Consider the following 14,924-nt stretch of genomic DNA (forward strand, 5'->3'; position numbering starts at 1 on the left):
GGAAGCCCCACACACCGGCCTTGCCCATAGCCAAGATGGCGGCGGCCTGACAGAACAAGAAAGAGCCGAGGCGGAGCGGCGGTTGGCCTCTTCCCTTCTCCCCTCATGACCCGCCGGGATGCTCCGCTCGAGCGGCTTCCTCCGAGGCGTCGACTGCCCCTTCGGCTCCGCCTGCGGGAGGCCCTACTGCCACTTCCGGCACCCGCCGGGGCCTCCGCACGGCCAGCCGACCCAGGCCAGGCTCTCCCAAGCCAGGCCAGGCCAAGGAGGAGGCGGCAGCAGGAGCAGCAGGAGGCCCTCCGCCTCGGCAGCAGGTGACTGGGGAGAGAGCGGGGCGGGGGCGGCGCTCTGCCTATGCTCAGGGGCGAGTCGAGAGGGAGGGGGGAGGGCGCCACGCCCGCCCTCGGGAGGGGGAGGCATTCTGCCTATGCTCAGGGGCTCCCGCGCTCCCATATATCTATAGGTAGAGCGCTCTGTGTATGCTCAGGGGCTCCCGCGCTCCCATATATCTATAGGTAGAGCGCTCTGTGTATGCTCAGGGGCTCCCGCGCTCCCATATATCTATAGGTAGAGCGCTCTGTGTATGCTCAGGGGCTCCTGCACTCCCATATATCTATGTTGTTGTTGTTTAGTTGTTTAGTCGTGTCCGACTCTTCGTGACCCCTATCTATAGGTATATATAGGTATATAGATAGGTATACCTATCTATAGGTATATAGATATAATAGATATAGTGCTCTGCATATGCTCAGGGGCGAGTCGAGGGGGAGGCACTCTGCCTATGCTCAGGGGCTCCCGCGCTCCCATATATCTATAGGTAGAGCGCTCTGTTTCTGCTCAGGGGCTCCTGCACTCCCATATATCTATGTTGTTGTTGTTTAGTTGTTTAGTCGTGTCCGACTCTTCGTGACCCCTATCTATAGGTATATAGATAGGTATACCTATCTATAGGTATATTGATATAATAGATATAGAGTGCTCTGCGTATGCTCAGGGGCGAGTCGAGGGGGAGGCACTCTGCCTATGCTCAGGGGCTCTTGCGCTCCCATATAGATATAGAGCGCTCTGCGTATGCTCAGGGGCGAGTTGAGGACATAGCTGCCAAGTTCTCCCTTTTTAAAAGGAAAATTCCCTTATGCTGAATAGGCTTCCTCGCGAGAAAAGGGAAAACTTGGCAGCTATGGTTGAGGAGGGGGAGGGAGGGGGAGGCACTCTGCCTATGCTCAAGGGCTCCTGCACTCCCATCCATTTGTCTGTCTACCTATCTATTGTGCTCTGCGTATGCTCAGGGGCTCTTTCGCTCCCATCTATTTGTCAGTCTGTCTATCACTAGGTATATCTAGATATCTATCCTTATCTTCCCATCCATCTGTCTGTTGTGCTCTGCATATGCTCAGGGGCTCTGACACTCCTATCTATCAATCCCTAGGTACTGTATATATATCATTATCTTTCCATCTATTGTGCTCTGCATATGCTCAGGGGTTCTTTCGCTCCCATCCATTTGTCTGTCTATCTATCTATCTATCTATCTATCATTAGGTGTATCTATATATCATTATCTTTCTATCCATCTGCTTATTGTGCTCTGTGTATCCTCAGGGGCTCCTGCGCTCCCATCTATCCCTAGGTACTGTATATCTATATATCATTATCTTTCCATCTATTGTGCTCTGCATATGCTCAGGGGTTCTTTCGCTACTATCTTATCTATGTACCCAGTGCTTTTTTTCTGGGAGTACGCAGGGGTACGCATACCCCTAAACATTTTGTGAATCTAAGTTTTGCCTCATTGAGGGGCAATATTTCAATAGGAGTAGGAAAATGAGAGTACGCCTAAACATTTTTTTTAAAGAAAAAAAGCACTGGCCTTGGCAAATGAAAAAGCTTAATGCTTTCAGTTAGCGAATCTCCAAATCTGAAAAAGCTGTGTATTGGGGGGGGGGCTTCGTGTTTTACCTGCACTGGGGTCTCTGGTGGCTCGTGGGAAAGTTAACCATCAGGGAACCTAACGCCTTTGAAAACTAAAAGCGGGCAGTGTCTCTTTAAAAGCCATGCGACTCTGCGAAACAGGGACCTGTGACCAGTTTCCTCCAGCTGCCTTCCTCCAGCCTCTGCTATATCTCTGCTGCCACAGGAGTTAGGGCAGTCATGACTGCCGACATCCTCGTCTGCAAAGGAGACATTAAAATAAGAGTTGAAAAGCATGAACAAATACCTTCGTTCCTTGCTAACGCATGAGAGCCCAGGTAAAATATATATTTTTAAATTATTAAAACCTGCCATCCTTGGTGTTCTTCCTTTCGGGAGCCAGGTAAAAAGTATTGCTATTATTGGCCGCTCTCTGGAGGTGAGGCATGCTATCTTCCAGGCGAATAGCCTACAATGGGGCTGGTGAATTTTGTATTTAGGCTGTGTAACCCCCCCCCCCCTACTTACCTGTAAAGCATTCCTTGAAATCCTTTGTTTTCATCTAAACTTTCCTGTGCAATATGTAGATAGATAGATAGATAGATAGATAGATAGATAGATAGATAGATTTGTTTTCATCTAAACTTTCCTGTGCAATATGTAGATAGATAGATAGATAGATAGATAGATAGATAGATAGATAGATAGATAGATAGATAGATAGACACACACACAACCATGGATGCTAATTGAGTATTGGGTCAAATAGATGCCCACAGAGAGGGTTTTAAACTGGTGGGGGTAGGCTGCATTTGATAATTAATCCAGTGCTGACTTAAATCTCCTGGAGGTGTGTTTTTATTTAAAGTACTGAATGTTTAATGTTCCCTACTCTTAACGGCTGGATTAAGTAGCAATTGCATTGTGAAGTGCAATTTTTCACTCTGTTGGGGTCAACTTGGACCCTTGATACCTTGAAAAGAGTATTCTTACCCCCCCCCCCCCGGTCCATTTTACCTGGGTCTTAAGTGATCTTTGATCCTTACATAGTGGAATAATCAAAGTTAAAATTTTGGGGGTGGAGGAGAGGTGTGTGTGCTCGAAACACCATTGAAAAATCAACCCCTTTGCCTGGAAGGGGAACCAAAGAGAAAGAAAAGCATAGGAATTGTCTTAAAACTGTTGGTTTCTTCTTCCATGGCTCCCTCCCTCAATTAGGTTTTGGACGGGTTACTTTTAAGAGCGCGAGAACCTGCCTTAAACCAGATCGAAACATCAGAGCAGGGAAGCTCGTTCTGACGGGAGCCGTGTCTCTGCAGGGTCCTTGAGTCATGTGGAAGAAAACTTAGTGTGCAGAGCATTGCTTGCAAAGTATGTGCTGGTATTATCCTGCTGTTTCCTCGAAGGCTTATGTAGGAAGCTTCCTGGTCAGACCGTTCATCTGTTGTTGTCTGTGTGCTAACTGACAGATCCTCCAGGGTTATTAATACAGTGGTACCTCTGGTTAAGAACTTAATTCGTTCCGGAGGTCCGTTCTTAACCTGAAACTGTTCTTAACCTGAAGCACCACTTTAGCTAATGGGGCCTCCTGCTGCTGGTGCCGCCGGAGCACGATTTCTGTTCTCATCCTGAAGCAAAGTTCTTAATCTGAGGTACTATTTCTGGGTTAGCGGAGTTTGTAACCTGAAGCGTTTGTAACCTGAAGTGTTTGTAACCCGAGGTACCACTGTATTAAATTTATATACTGCCCTATACCAGCCGGCCTCACACAAAGGAGCTTTCCCCCCCTACCCAGAGATGCCAGGAATTGAACCCAGAACCTTCTGCATGCTGTCCCACTGAGCTACAGTCTTTCGCCTAAAGAAATGGCTTGTTTAAATATGAATACCGGAAGGTGCCTTACGCCATTGAGCCATCCAGCTTAGTGTTGTCTACACTGACTGGCAGCCGCTGTCCAGGATTTCAGGCCGGGAGTTGTTTTCTCCAGCCCTCCCTGGAGAACCCAGGGTTTGAACCTGGCACTTTTAAAATTTATTTTGCATGGAGAGTGTGTGCTCTTCCCACCTTGCTATCTTTCCTGAATTATCTGTATATGGTTGCACGTTTAACTTCTGCTGAGGAGGCAGCCTTGAATTACCCAAGTCAGGAAGAAAGGTGGGAGAGGAAATTAGCAAACGGCCTGTGCAATTATCTGTTTCACCGTCTCGCTGGGACGAAGCCGTTGTTCTCCATGTCCTTCATTAGAAAGAAGAGCTTCATTTTTGTTTTGCTTTTATCCGCCCTTAAATAGGGTGCTGAAATGACTCGGAGCGTTCTGTGGGGGATTGGTGAATTTTCAAATACCCGTGGCCCGCGATGGTCTCTCCCTGCTAATTATAAGTTGGGTTAAGCTTTGAACTGCAGGTGTCCAGAAACTCGTTGCCTCATTTCTGTCTTTCTTTCGAGACAGATTTCACAGGGGTGAAACTCTGTTTGTGTGTAAAGCGGGGCGGGGGTCAAAATAGCCTTTCAGTTCCATTTTTCAGTAATGTTTCCTGAACTGCTGCAACTTATGATGGTACTGGTCCCCGCCCCCCAGTTTGCAAGATTCAGCGCTGGCCAACACTGCCCCCCCCAAATGTTGCTAGACTACAAGTCCCACAATTCCTGACCATTGGCCATGTGGGATGATGGGAGTTGGGAGTCCAAGTCTTCTTAGCTTGTTTCCTGACGCTCTGGTGGTCAAGAAAGGAGATTCCGACGAAACTTTAGGACGATCTTTTTGGCGGCAAGAGCCACTTAAGTGTGGAACGGACTGCGTCGGAAGGTTGGAGGTTTTTAAGCTGTCCGTCATGAATGCTTCAGCTGTGATCCTGCCATTGCAGGGGGTTGGGCTAGATGGCCCCTGGGGGACCCCTTCCGCACTGCAGTTCCAGGAGATCAGAGATGGGGAACCTGCGGCTGTGGGCTGGAGCCCGGAAACCTCTAAAAGGCAGCATGGCGGCGGCGTGGGGAGATCATCGGCACTACCCTGCCAAAGACACTCTTTTTCAAAACGTCAAACGCATTTGACGTTTCTCTTAGTTCTTGACGAAGAGCCGTTTCCAGGAATAGGTTGACTCCACAAGTTTGGCCGGAGTGGCTTGTGGTGGCGGGAGATTTATATCTCTTCATTTTTGGGGTGGCTTCTGTAAGCAAGTTTCACCAAAAGTGGGCTTATCTCTGCTCTTCAGGCGACCGGCTTAAGAAACTGATTAAAAACAGAGCCTTCTTAGGCAATAGTTCTTTTCCTAGAAGTCTTTGTATTGGGCAATTGGGGCCTGTTCTGAAAAGCCTTTCCCCACCACTTCCAGTTCGGTTAAGGTAAGGTGGTACTTCAGTTTCTTCCTTTTGGTCCCTTTTTCTCCGAGATTATGCCTGCCTAGCTAAGGCACGCCGGTTATTTCCAACTAGCAACAGTCCCCACAAAATGGGGGGGAGTAGCTGGGCTCTGGTCTGCCCCTAAAACCTTTGAAGCAATCTTCGCCCTTTTCTCTAGCGCGGGAGTGTGAGGGTTGCCCAGCAGAGAGATAGGCCTGACTGGCGTCTCGGCTGCTGATTACTTCATTGCCTTCCACGCAACGTGTCTTAGAGAATCCTGGAGCAGTTTGCATACCATCAGTTAAAACACAGCACCCCCTCCCCACAGGCTTGCCATCTTTTATTTTTCATTTTACTTTTGACATCGGTAATATCCTGCCAGAACTCTTGCCCTCTGGTCCAATGCCATCTGTACTATATGCTCTGAAAAACCAATAAAAAATGTGTTCACGCTCTGCTTTTTAAAATTAAAAGATACATAATCTGTACTGGCTTGGCAGCAGTCACTCTCCGGCAGTGTTTGAAATTCGCCAGGCTCCAGGCTAATTTTGAACCCTGCTATTGGCCACTTGCGACCAAGTGAAGATGCCTTGGCCCCAGGATGACGCCTGATATCTCCACCTTTTGGAGGTGCATGCCTGGGGATCATTGGATCTTGACTTTTTTCACACACTAATGCCCCATCCTGTAGAATTCTGTCAGTTATATTTTATCTGCACCATCGGAATGAAATTCAGGAAGCAAAATGCTTCTTCTGTGCAGCCTGATCAGGAGCAGGGAACGACGCTATACTGAATTGTTGTCGCTTGTCTTCGCTTCCTCCCTCCTCACAGTTGTGTGGAATATTCCTACATTATGAATGGTCCGTGTCACCATTAAGAAGGGAAGCGGGTGCTTCTGTGGTCTAAACCACAGAGCCTAGGGCTTGCCGGTCGGAAGGTCAGCGGTTCGAATCCCCGTGACGGGGTGAGCTCCCGTTGCTCGGGCCCTGCTCCTGCCAACCTAGCAGTTTGAAAGCACGTCAAGTGCAAGTAGATAATTAGGTACTGCTCCGGTGGGAAGGAAAACGGTGTTTCCGTGCGCTGCTCTGGTTTTGCCAGCTTAGTCATGCTTGCCACATGACCCGGAAAAACTGTCTGCGGACAATCGCTGGCTCCCTTGGCCTATAAAGCGGGATGAGCACCGCAACCCCAGAGTCGTTCGTGACTGGACTTAACTGTCAGGGGTCCCTTTACCTTTTACCATTAAGAAAAAGGCAGGAATAGGCCAATATATATGTGGACTGTCCCTGGGTCAAGGGACTTTCCTTCTTAAAGTTCTCAGAGCTCTTAAACTAGCTCAGGGTTGGCCTCTGAACTAGCAAGATGAGAATCTATCATAGTCTGTCTGACTTTTGAGCCGTCTAGTCCCAAAATGACACTATAAACTTTGTTTAAGGAGCCATTTGGCACGTAGCTGATATATATCTTGAGTTTCTATCACTGGGTCCTTGCCAGGCCAACTGTTGATGCATCGCTGATGCAGCCTGGTGGATTTTATGTTTTACAGTGGTGCCTCGCTGTTGTTGTTGTTGTTGTTTAGTCGTGTCCGACTCTTCGTGACCCCATGGACCAGACCACGCCAGGCACTCCTGTCTTCCACTGCCTCCCACAGTTTGGTCAAACTCATGTTCGTAGCTTCGAGAACACTGTCCAACCATCTCGTCCTCTGTCGTCCCCTTCTCCTAGTGCCCTCAATCTTTTCCCATCGTGGTTTCCCATAGGAATGCATTGAAATTCAATTAATGCGTTCCTATGGGGGGGGAAATTCAAAAAAATATTCAATGCATCCCTATGGGATTCGCTAGACGAATTTAATTCGTTCCACAGGTCTTTTCTTATAACGAAAAAATCGTCTAGCGAATCCCATAGGAATGCATTGAATATTTTTGGAATTTTTTTTGCCCATAAGAACGCATTAATTTAATTTCAATGCATTCCTATGGGAAACCGCAATTCGCTAGACGAATTTTTCATAAAACAAATTCGTCTAGCGAGGCAACCTCCACTAGAAAAAACCTTTCGTTGAGCGGAAATTTCGTTAAGCAGGGCATTCGTTAAGCGAGGCACCACTGTATTTTTAAAATTAGATGGGAATTCTCAAAGAGAAGCTAAGTCGTAACTTTTCCCTTTCTCTCTCTCTCTCCCCCCCCCCTGCAGGGTGCGGCTATGACCCTTACAACCCCGAGCTTCCCAAGCCCGTGTCGCAGAGCCGGAATGGCTCCTTGGAAGAGATCGCCGAGGCAGCTCCTGGCATCCTGGAGCTTGAGCTGGTCAACAAGGCCATCGAGGCCGTCAAGAATGAAGTCGAGCGCGAGCAGAAGAAGTACGAGGAGCTCTTGGGGACGGCGAAGGAGTATGGCTCTTCTGAGCCCCCTTCGCTCGTCTCCAAGCCCTCTGGGTCAGCAGCACCCAAGTCCTTCACTCCCTTGGAATATAACCCCGGGGGCTACAGCCCGGGTGGCAGTGCCGACTACAATCCCACCCCCCTTGCAGTGGCCACTCCGAGCCGCTCCACCAAGTACACCTTGGATTCCTTCGACAAAGCGAAAGGCAAGGGCAGCTCACTGGAGTACGTGCCCACAGTGGTCACCCAGCCCAAGAAGTACAGTTGCACAGTTGCCAAGAGCAAATACACCCTCGACAACTCCAAGCCGTCCACGGACTTGGAGTACGACCCTCTTTCGAACTACTCCGCCCGGCTCCTGAGCAAAGCCAAGGAGCAGAGAGGGGCCAAGAGGAAAAGGGAGGCCGACCCCGAGGAGGGGTATTCGCCTTTTCCCAAGAAGCACTGCGACGCAGGGAGCGGCCCTGAGCCGGACGCCAGGTTCTCCGACTCGGAAGAGGAGCGCGAAGTGGCTCCTGTCTTCCCTTTGAAACTGAAAGGGGGTCTGGGAAGCAAGCCGGCAGACGGGGGAAAGGGGTCCCCGCGGGCCGATTCCCGTTCTCGGCACATGAAGGAGACGGCGGTGCAGTACGATATGGAGGACATCGAGAGCAGCGTCAAGGACTCGCCGGAGGAGGGTGAAAAGTTCACCAAGGCGTCCCCCAAAAGGGACATGAGCGTGGGGAAGCGAGGCCCGAAGGATAAGCTGAAAGATAAGGCCGTCGGCGGCAACGCAGCGGACGGCAAGAGGGAGCGTGGCAAGGTTGCAGACAAGGAGAAGGCGGAAGCGAAGGCTCAGCGCAGAAATGGAGAGAGGAGCAAGGAGAAGCACGGCAAGCCCCACGCCGACGGGCGCTCGAGGAAGCAGGACGAGCACCCCAAGGCTGCGAAAGCAGGGAGCTCTGGCACGTGCAAGAAGGTCACGCAAGGACCCAGAGCAAAGACAGTGGGCAGCGTGAAGAAAGACGGCAAGCTGAATCCCCCTGGGGGCTTGAGACCCAAGACCACCGAGGCTTCGCAGGCCGAACGCAAAGACAAGCAGGGGAAGCGGCCCATCTCGAAGGATCCCAAGGAGAGCCCCGGAGCCAAGTGCAAGGCGAAACGGCGGGCTCTGAGCCACGCCGACCTCTTCGGGGATGAGAGCGGGGATGAAGGGCAAGCAGGGCAGCCTCACCCCGTGGCCTTCCGGGATGTGAGCTCGGATTCGGACCAAGACGACAGCTGCTGCTTCCCTCCACCCCGGGACAATGGGGTGATGAAGCGCCCTAAGGTGCCCAAAGCTCCTCCTCCTCCTCCTTCCTCCTCGTCCTCTTCTTCCGATGAGCTTGACTATTCGGTGCTGGAGAGGGACGTGGACTTCGAGTCCGACCCCATGGAGGAGTGTCTTCGGATTTTTAACGAATCGACCGACGTCAAGACGGAAGACAAAGGCAGGCTGGGGAAGCAGGTAAGAGGTTTGGGGGTAGGTAGGTTGGGAAGTAAAGCCCCTCTGGCTCCATTCCAACTTATCCCAGGTGAGGGCGCTGGGGGGGGGGTCACAGCCCCTTAGCAGTTCTTTTGAGTTTAGCTATTCCGAGCAAAACGTAAAAACGGGAGGTGTTCCTGTGGCCAACATCTATTTGCTCGGACCCTTTCGTAGAGTCGGAATCATATAATTTTTAGAGTTGGAAGGGGTCACCAGGGTCACCTAGCCGAACCCCGCTGCAATGCAGGAATCCTTCGGCCAAGGTGGGACTCGAACCCATGACCCTGGGATTAAGAGTCTCGTGCTCTACTGCCTGAACCACCCACAGCCTTTTCGAGACTAAGGGCGATCTATCACACAAATAAAAGTAACTCAGTAGCACTGAGCATCAGGGTGGATTTGATTTAAATCACAATTTAAATCACTAGTCAGTAAAACTTGGTTTAAATCTCTCTTTTTTAACAGAAAGACACATTCTTGCTGGTATAATCTTAATATTTGCAACCAGATGAAGGTTTCATTTTTGGAATAATAAATTTTCAGTCGTTTTCACAGTTACATCAAAAATTACCGTTTTGGTTATACTATTAGAAATACAGACTGATAATTACGAAATTATGGCGAGGTTTAATAAGTTAACTGTTTATATTTGGACAACTTTTCTGCTGTACTTTTTTGGAAGGAGAAGAACAATCATTTCCTTAATAACAATTTATTTAACTAAAACAATAACATTATAGCATATGCATCCAATTTATTTATCCAAAACAATTTATTTAACTAAAACAATAACATTATAGCATATGTATCCATGTTTGTTATCCATGTGGTTAATCAAGAATAATAATAAAAACTTAGACTGAGTTTTAGCACGCATGAAAAACTTAAAACAAATCCATATTTCCTGATGAATAGCCTGTGGACTTAACTTAAATGGATAATCTTTAGAAATATCCCCCCCCCAAAGCATTTTATTTAAAAAAATAAAAAAAATCTTGATTTTAAAAAAAATCCGGTTTAAATTTTCAAAAATCCGATTTTTTAAAAATATCATTGCTTTTTATCCACCCTACTGAGCATGCTAGAAAACGAGGACAGGGAACTTGTGAGGCCTTCCAGATTTTTGCTGGACTCCCACTGTCCCTCACTCTTGGTTGGTGGGGCTGCTGGGAGTTGTAGTCCAGCAGGAACCGGAAGGCTCCCGGAGGTCCGCCATCCTTAATCCAAGAAGTAGCATTCCCTACTGCTTACAAGAAGAGGGAGGATGCCTCTGTTTAGAACAGGGTTTCCCAAACTTTGTTCTCCGGCTGTTTTGGGACTACAACTCCCATCACCCCTAGCTAGCAGGACCCCTTGCTCAGGGATGATGGGAACTGTAGTCCAAAAACAGCCGGAGACCCCGGTTTGGGAAACCCCGGTTCAAGAAGGCACATTCTCTCCTCAGAGCGGCGAATGCCTCTTCTTCGGCACGTTAGATTCCGAACACTGTGTGTGATCAGGTGTTTCTGGATCACAGCTCCCATCGCCTCTGACCGCGATGGGAGCCAGAATCTAAGAGGGCCTCGGATATCTCACCTTCCGTCGCTGACGAACGACTGCAGCTGCAGCCAGAAGACTGCAAGGCAAGCACCGTTCTGCCCCGCAGGGCTTTCTGAGAAAGCAGCTTCCAGTTTGTCACGCGAGGGCTTCTGCGAAGTGACTTCCCTCCCCACAAATCTGCTTTGTTTTGCTTTCGCTTCTGTTTTGCGGTTCCCGTTACTGTAGGGCGAGGCTCTCCCCCCCCCCTTCCCACCAAAGTATGCAAACGGTGGTCTGTCGTCGCTCCCTTTGGTTAACCCTCTCTCTTTTTATCCCCTGCCTCTCTCTCCCCCCCCCCCGCCCCCGCCAGCCGTCAAAAGAGGAAGGGGCCGAGGAAAAGCCGGCAGAAGACTGTCTAACCACGCTCTTTCCTGGACAGAAGCGGAGGATCTCCCACGCGATGAAGCCAGGGAACGTAAGTGGATAGCAGGGGAGAGAGAGAGTGTCAGAAAACCCCAGCAGCAGCTGGATCATGCCCAAAGATTGCTGCCAGGGTTACCGTATTAGCCTAAATATAAGCCTCACTTCCTCCCCACCCCCCACCCCCCAAAAATCCCAACCACGAAAAGTTAAAGCGTAGCATAAATTTGCCACAATAACAAAAACAGGCTTTTACGATTCCACTGCTGAAACACACAAACATTGCCGATTTGCGAGCTTGAGCTCCTGTGGAATTGTAGCAATGGAGTAGCGATTTGCGATGTTAGTGATTGTACAGTAGCTTTTGCAAGGCTTTGCAAGACCAAAGGCTTAAATTGGCTCGGAGTTACAATCTGATTGTTTTCAGTTTTGTGTTGTTGTGTGTTTTTTTTTAAATAAAAAAACCCATTGATTTTTATCCACCCTGGTCTGAATATTCAGATTTGCTGGGGTTCTGAATGTCTGGTGTCATTGGGGCTCAGACTCCTGTCTGCCTCAAGAGCATAGCCCAATGGCCATGGACAACGAGAGAGTCCAGCAATGTGGAGAAGGCCGTAGGTTCCCTTCCTGAGAGAGGGGGACACCACTTCTTAGATCAGGGGTGGGCAGCAAACCTTTGGCCCTCCAGATGTCTTTGGACGCCAACGCTCACCAGCCCCCAGTGGCCGGGGATGCTGGGATTTTTGGTCCAACAACATCTCGGCCACCCTCTGCCCTGTGGAAGCTCTTGTCTGTTTTCTCCTCCCTCCCCTGGTTTCTTTTTATTGGAATTTTCTGCTCCGGAGGGCAAAGGCAGTATGGGGTTTGTTTTTCACCCCGTGAAATGAAAGCGGAGAGCTCTTAATGGCTCGATATTTGCAATATTTTTGCCCTGCCGCAAAAGCTTTGTTTTAACAAGTAAGGTCTGTGGTCAGCACAAATAACGTATTGTGCTTTTTGGCCCCCCCCATCCATTAGCGCTCCCCCCCCAATCTAACAGAGAGATAAGGGATATGGGTGAAATGGGTTGGAAATGGCGAAGCTCAAACATTTTGCTGTTCCTTAGCACCGCTGTCCCCAAACTGCCTCGCAATGGCTTTGAGGCAGGCCGTGGGGAGAGAACAAAGGCGACCTTGCTACGTACTGGGTGTAGCCCATGTGGCGCTTTCCGGATCGCGTCCCACTACAAAGCCCATCCTCCGTCCCCAGTGGCTGATGGGAGGTGGAGTCCCCGGACATCTAGAGCACTGTGCGAATTTAGTCAGGCGCATTTTGCACCTGGCTCCCGCCCCACTTGTGACCAGGTGAAGATGCCCGAGTGCCAGGATGACACCTGACAATTCCATCACCTGGAGGTGCATGCCTGCAGATCCTTGGGTCTGGACCGTTTATACACACTAATACCCCACCCTGTAGAATTCCATGTGTTATATTTTATCTGCACCATCAGAATGAATTTCAGGAACCAGAATGCTTTTTCTGGGCAACCTGAGCAAGAGGGGTGAATGGCATTATAGCGAATTGTTGTCGCTTTTTTCGCTTCCCCCCCTGCTCACTGTTGTGAATGATATTCCTACGTTTTGAATGGTCCGTGTCACCCTTAGGAAAAGAGGTTGGAATAGGCCAATATATATGTAGACTGTCCCTGGATCAAGGGAGTTTTCTTCCTGTAAGTTCTCAAAGCTTTTATCCCAGCTCAAGGTTGTCCTCTGAACTAGCCAGATCTTTAACTGAGAATCAATCACAGTCCACCATTTGAAAAATAAAACTTCAGAGCCGTCTTGCCCCCAAATGGCAACTAGACAAGTGCAACCTTGGTTTAAGGAGCTGTTTGGCACCTAGCTTATATATTGTGAGATTCTAACACTGATCTAGAGGACCACGGAAATTCCCTGTCTTCTCCAAGGCATTCTGACCAATGTGGCCTATGTTCTGGGAGGGTCACCAAGGGTCATCTAGCCCAGCCCGCTGGAATGCAGGAACCACAGCTGACAGATGGTCATCTAATCTTCCAATGACTCTGAGGATTTTAATTGGATCCAGCCCTGTGCCTTTGATAAGTCATTTGCTTTCATGTGATCACCCGTAGGGGTGATTAAATGGGTGGGGCTGACCTTCCTGCCTCTTCCTTTATAATCGGCTCAAACTCTGGCCTCGGTTTGCCAGCCCCTGTCTTGTTGGTGCCAACCAAGCGCCTCACTTCCCCCTTCCTCTCCGCGCAGGCTGAGGCCCCGACCAAGCCGGTCTGCCGCCCGTACCGGCCCCCGACGGCCCAAGAGGTGTGCTACCAGCGAATCCAGCTGGCCCAGAAGCAGGCGGCCCAGCTGGCCCGGCAGCTGCCCCCCTCGCGGCCGTCTCCGGCACCTGCGAGAGCCTCCGTGGCGATGCACAAAGGGGAGAAGAAGCGGATTGCTCACGTGCCCAACCCAGCTCTTCCTGCAGCGTCCAAGGGCGGTAAGCGAGGACTTCTGCTTCTCTGCTGCAAGGGGCGGTGATCTTTCTTTCTGGGTGACAGGCCTGTTTCAACATCTGGTAGAGCATGGGGAGTTTTTTTGTGTGTCATGTTTTGGGAGGACACCCCCATCTTAAGATTCAAAGTGATTGCGACTGTTCTGTGTTTCCTTAAGAAAATGCAGATTAATCCGTTATGCGTTACTTTCTGTGGGAACTTCCATAGTTCTAGTTACAGGTAGGTAGCCGTGTTGGTCTGAGTCGAAGCAAAATAAAAAAAATTCCTTCAGTAGCACCTTAAAGACCAACTAAGTTTTTATTTTGGTATGAGCTTTCGTGTGCATGCACACTTCGTCAGATACACTGAAACAGAATCAACCAGACCCTTATGTATATTCAGAGGGTGGGGGGTGGGGGGGGGAATGGGTGATGGGCTGATAGGAGTGGTGAACCTGTTGATGGCTGTTAACGACTGCTGATGACTGCAATTGGTCCTGCGGGGGGGGGGGGGGGAAGCAAGGCACAAAAGAAAGCTAGATCATGCATAATGAGGCACAAAAGAAAGCTAGACCATGCATAATGAGATAAGAATCCGATATCTCTGTTCATCCCAGGTGGCTCCGTGGTTTTGAGCTTGGTAATGAGTCCCAATTCAGCAATTTCTCTTTCTTGTCTGTTTCTGAAATTTTCCTCTGAATATACACAAGGGTCTGGTTGATTCTGTTTCAGTGTATCTGACGAAGTGTGCATGCACACGAAAGCTCATACCAAAATAAAAACTTAGTTGGTCTTTAAGGTGCTACTGAAGGAATTTTTTTATTTTTCTGTGGGAAAGCGCACCTTGGTTTTGGAACGCTTTGGTTTATTTCCGGAACAGATTAAGTTTGAGAACCAAGGTACCACTTGCACTGGGTTTAGCTCTAGATGTTGCCCTGTTAGGTTTATCGTGTTTTCTGCTTGCTTGTCCCCACATCCCTGTGTGCTCCCAGCCCTAGGAGGCCTCAAGAAAACCCCTTCGCCCGGGAGCACGGCATCTTCCAACGGGGCCGAAGCCCTGTCCCTGAAAGCACGCACCCTCGCCGGGATGGCCTCCAAGACAACCAACACGAACGTCCCCAAAAGGATAGCCCATGCTCCCACGCTGCAGGTACAGATCCTCTCCACCACCCCCTCCCTGGAATTGCTTCACAAGGGAGCACGCGGAACGCGGGGGGCAGGCTGTTTGCTGCGTCTTGCCGGGGCCTCTGTCAGAGATGGGTTGTGAAATGCGCTGGGCTGCACAGAATCGTAGATAGGCAGTGTTGGAAGTAGTGAGGTGAGGTGAGAATATTCTCCGGGGAGAATGAGAATACAGTGG

At 49.6% G+C, this 14,924-nt stretch overlaps 1 protein-coding gene across 2 annotated transcripts in view; it reads left to right on the plus strand.

Annotated features, from left to right (window-relative positions):
- Positions 1 to 4: 4 nt before the first annotated feature.
- Positions 5 to 14,924, plus strand: part of REXO1 (RNA exonuclease 1 homolog) — a 32,160-nt gene continuing 17,240 nt past the window's right edge. Inside the window, exons 1-5 of one of the 2 annotated variants that reach the window (XR_015950767.1) lie at positions 5 to 314; positions 7,449 to 9,121; positions 11,028 to 11,132; positions 13,339 to 13,570; positions 14,557 to 14,714. Coding sequence is in view for 1 of the 2 variants with exons in the window: in XM_035119245.3 (XP_034975136.2) it covers positions 119 to 314; positions 7,449 to 9,121; positions 11,028 to 11,132; positions 13,339 to 13,570; positions 14,557 to 14,714 (2,364 nt within the window). In the remaining variant the exon portion in view is untranslated. The remainder of the gene's footprint in view (positions 315 to 7,448; positions 9,122 to 11,027; positions 11,133 to 13,338; positions 13,571 to 14,556; positions 14,715 to 14,924) is intronic. The other variant, XM_035119245.3, reaches the window with a different exon arrangement.

Source organism: Zootoca vivipara, chromosome 6, assembly GCF_965207765.1.
Source record: "Zootoca vivipara chromosome 6, rZooViv2.hap1.1, whole genome shotgun sequence".
Classification (NCBI taxonomy): domain Eukaryota; kingdom Metazoa; phylum Chordata; class Lepidosauria; order Squamata; family Lacertidae; genus Zootoca; species Zootoca vivipara.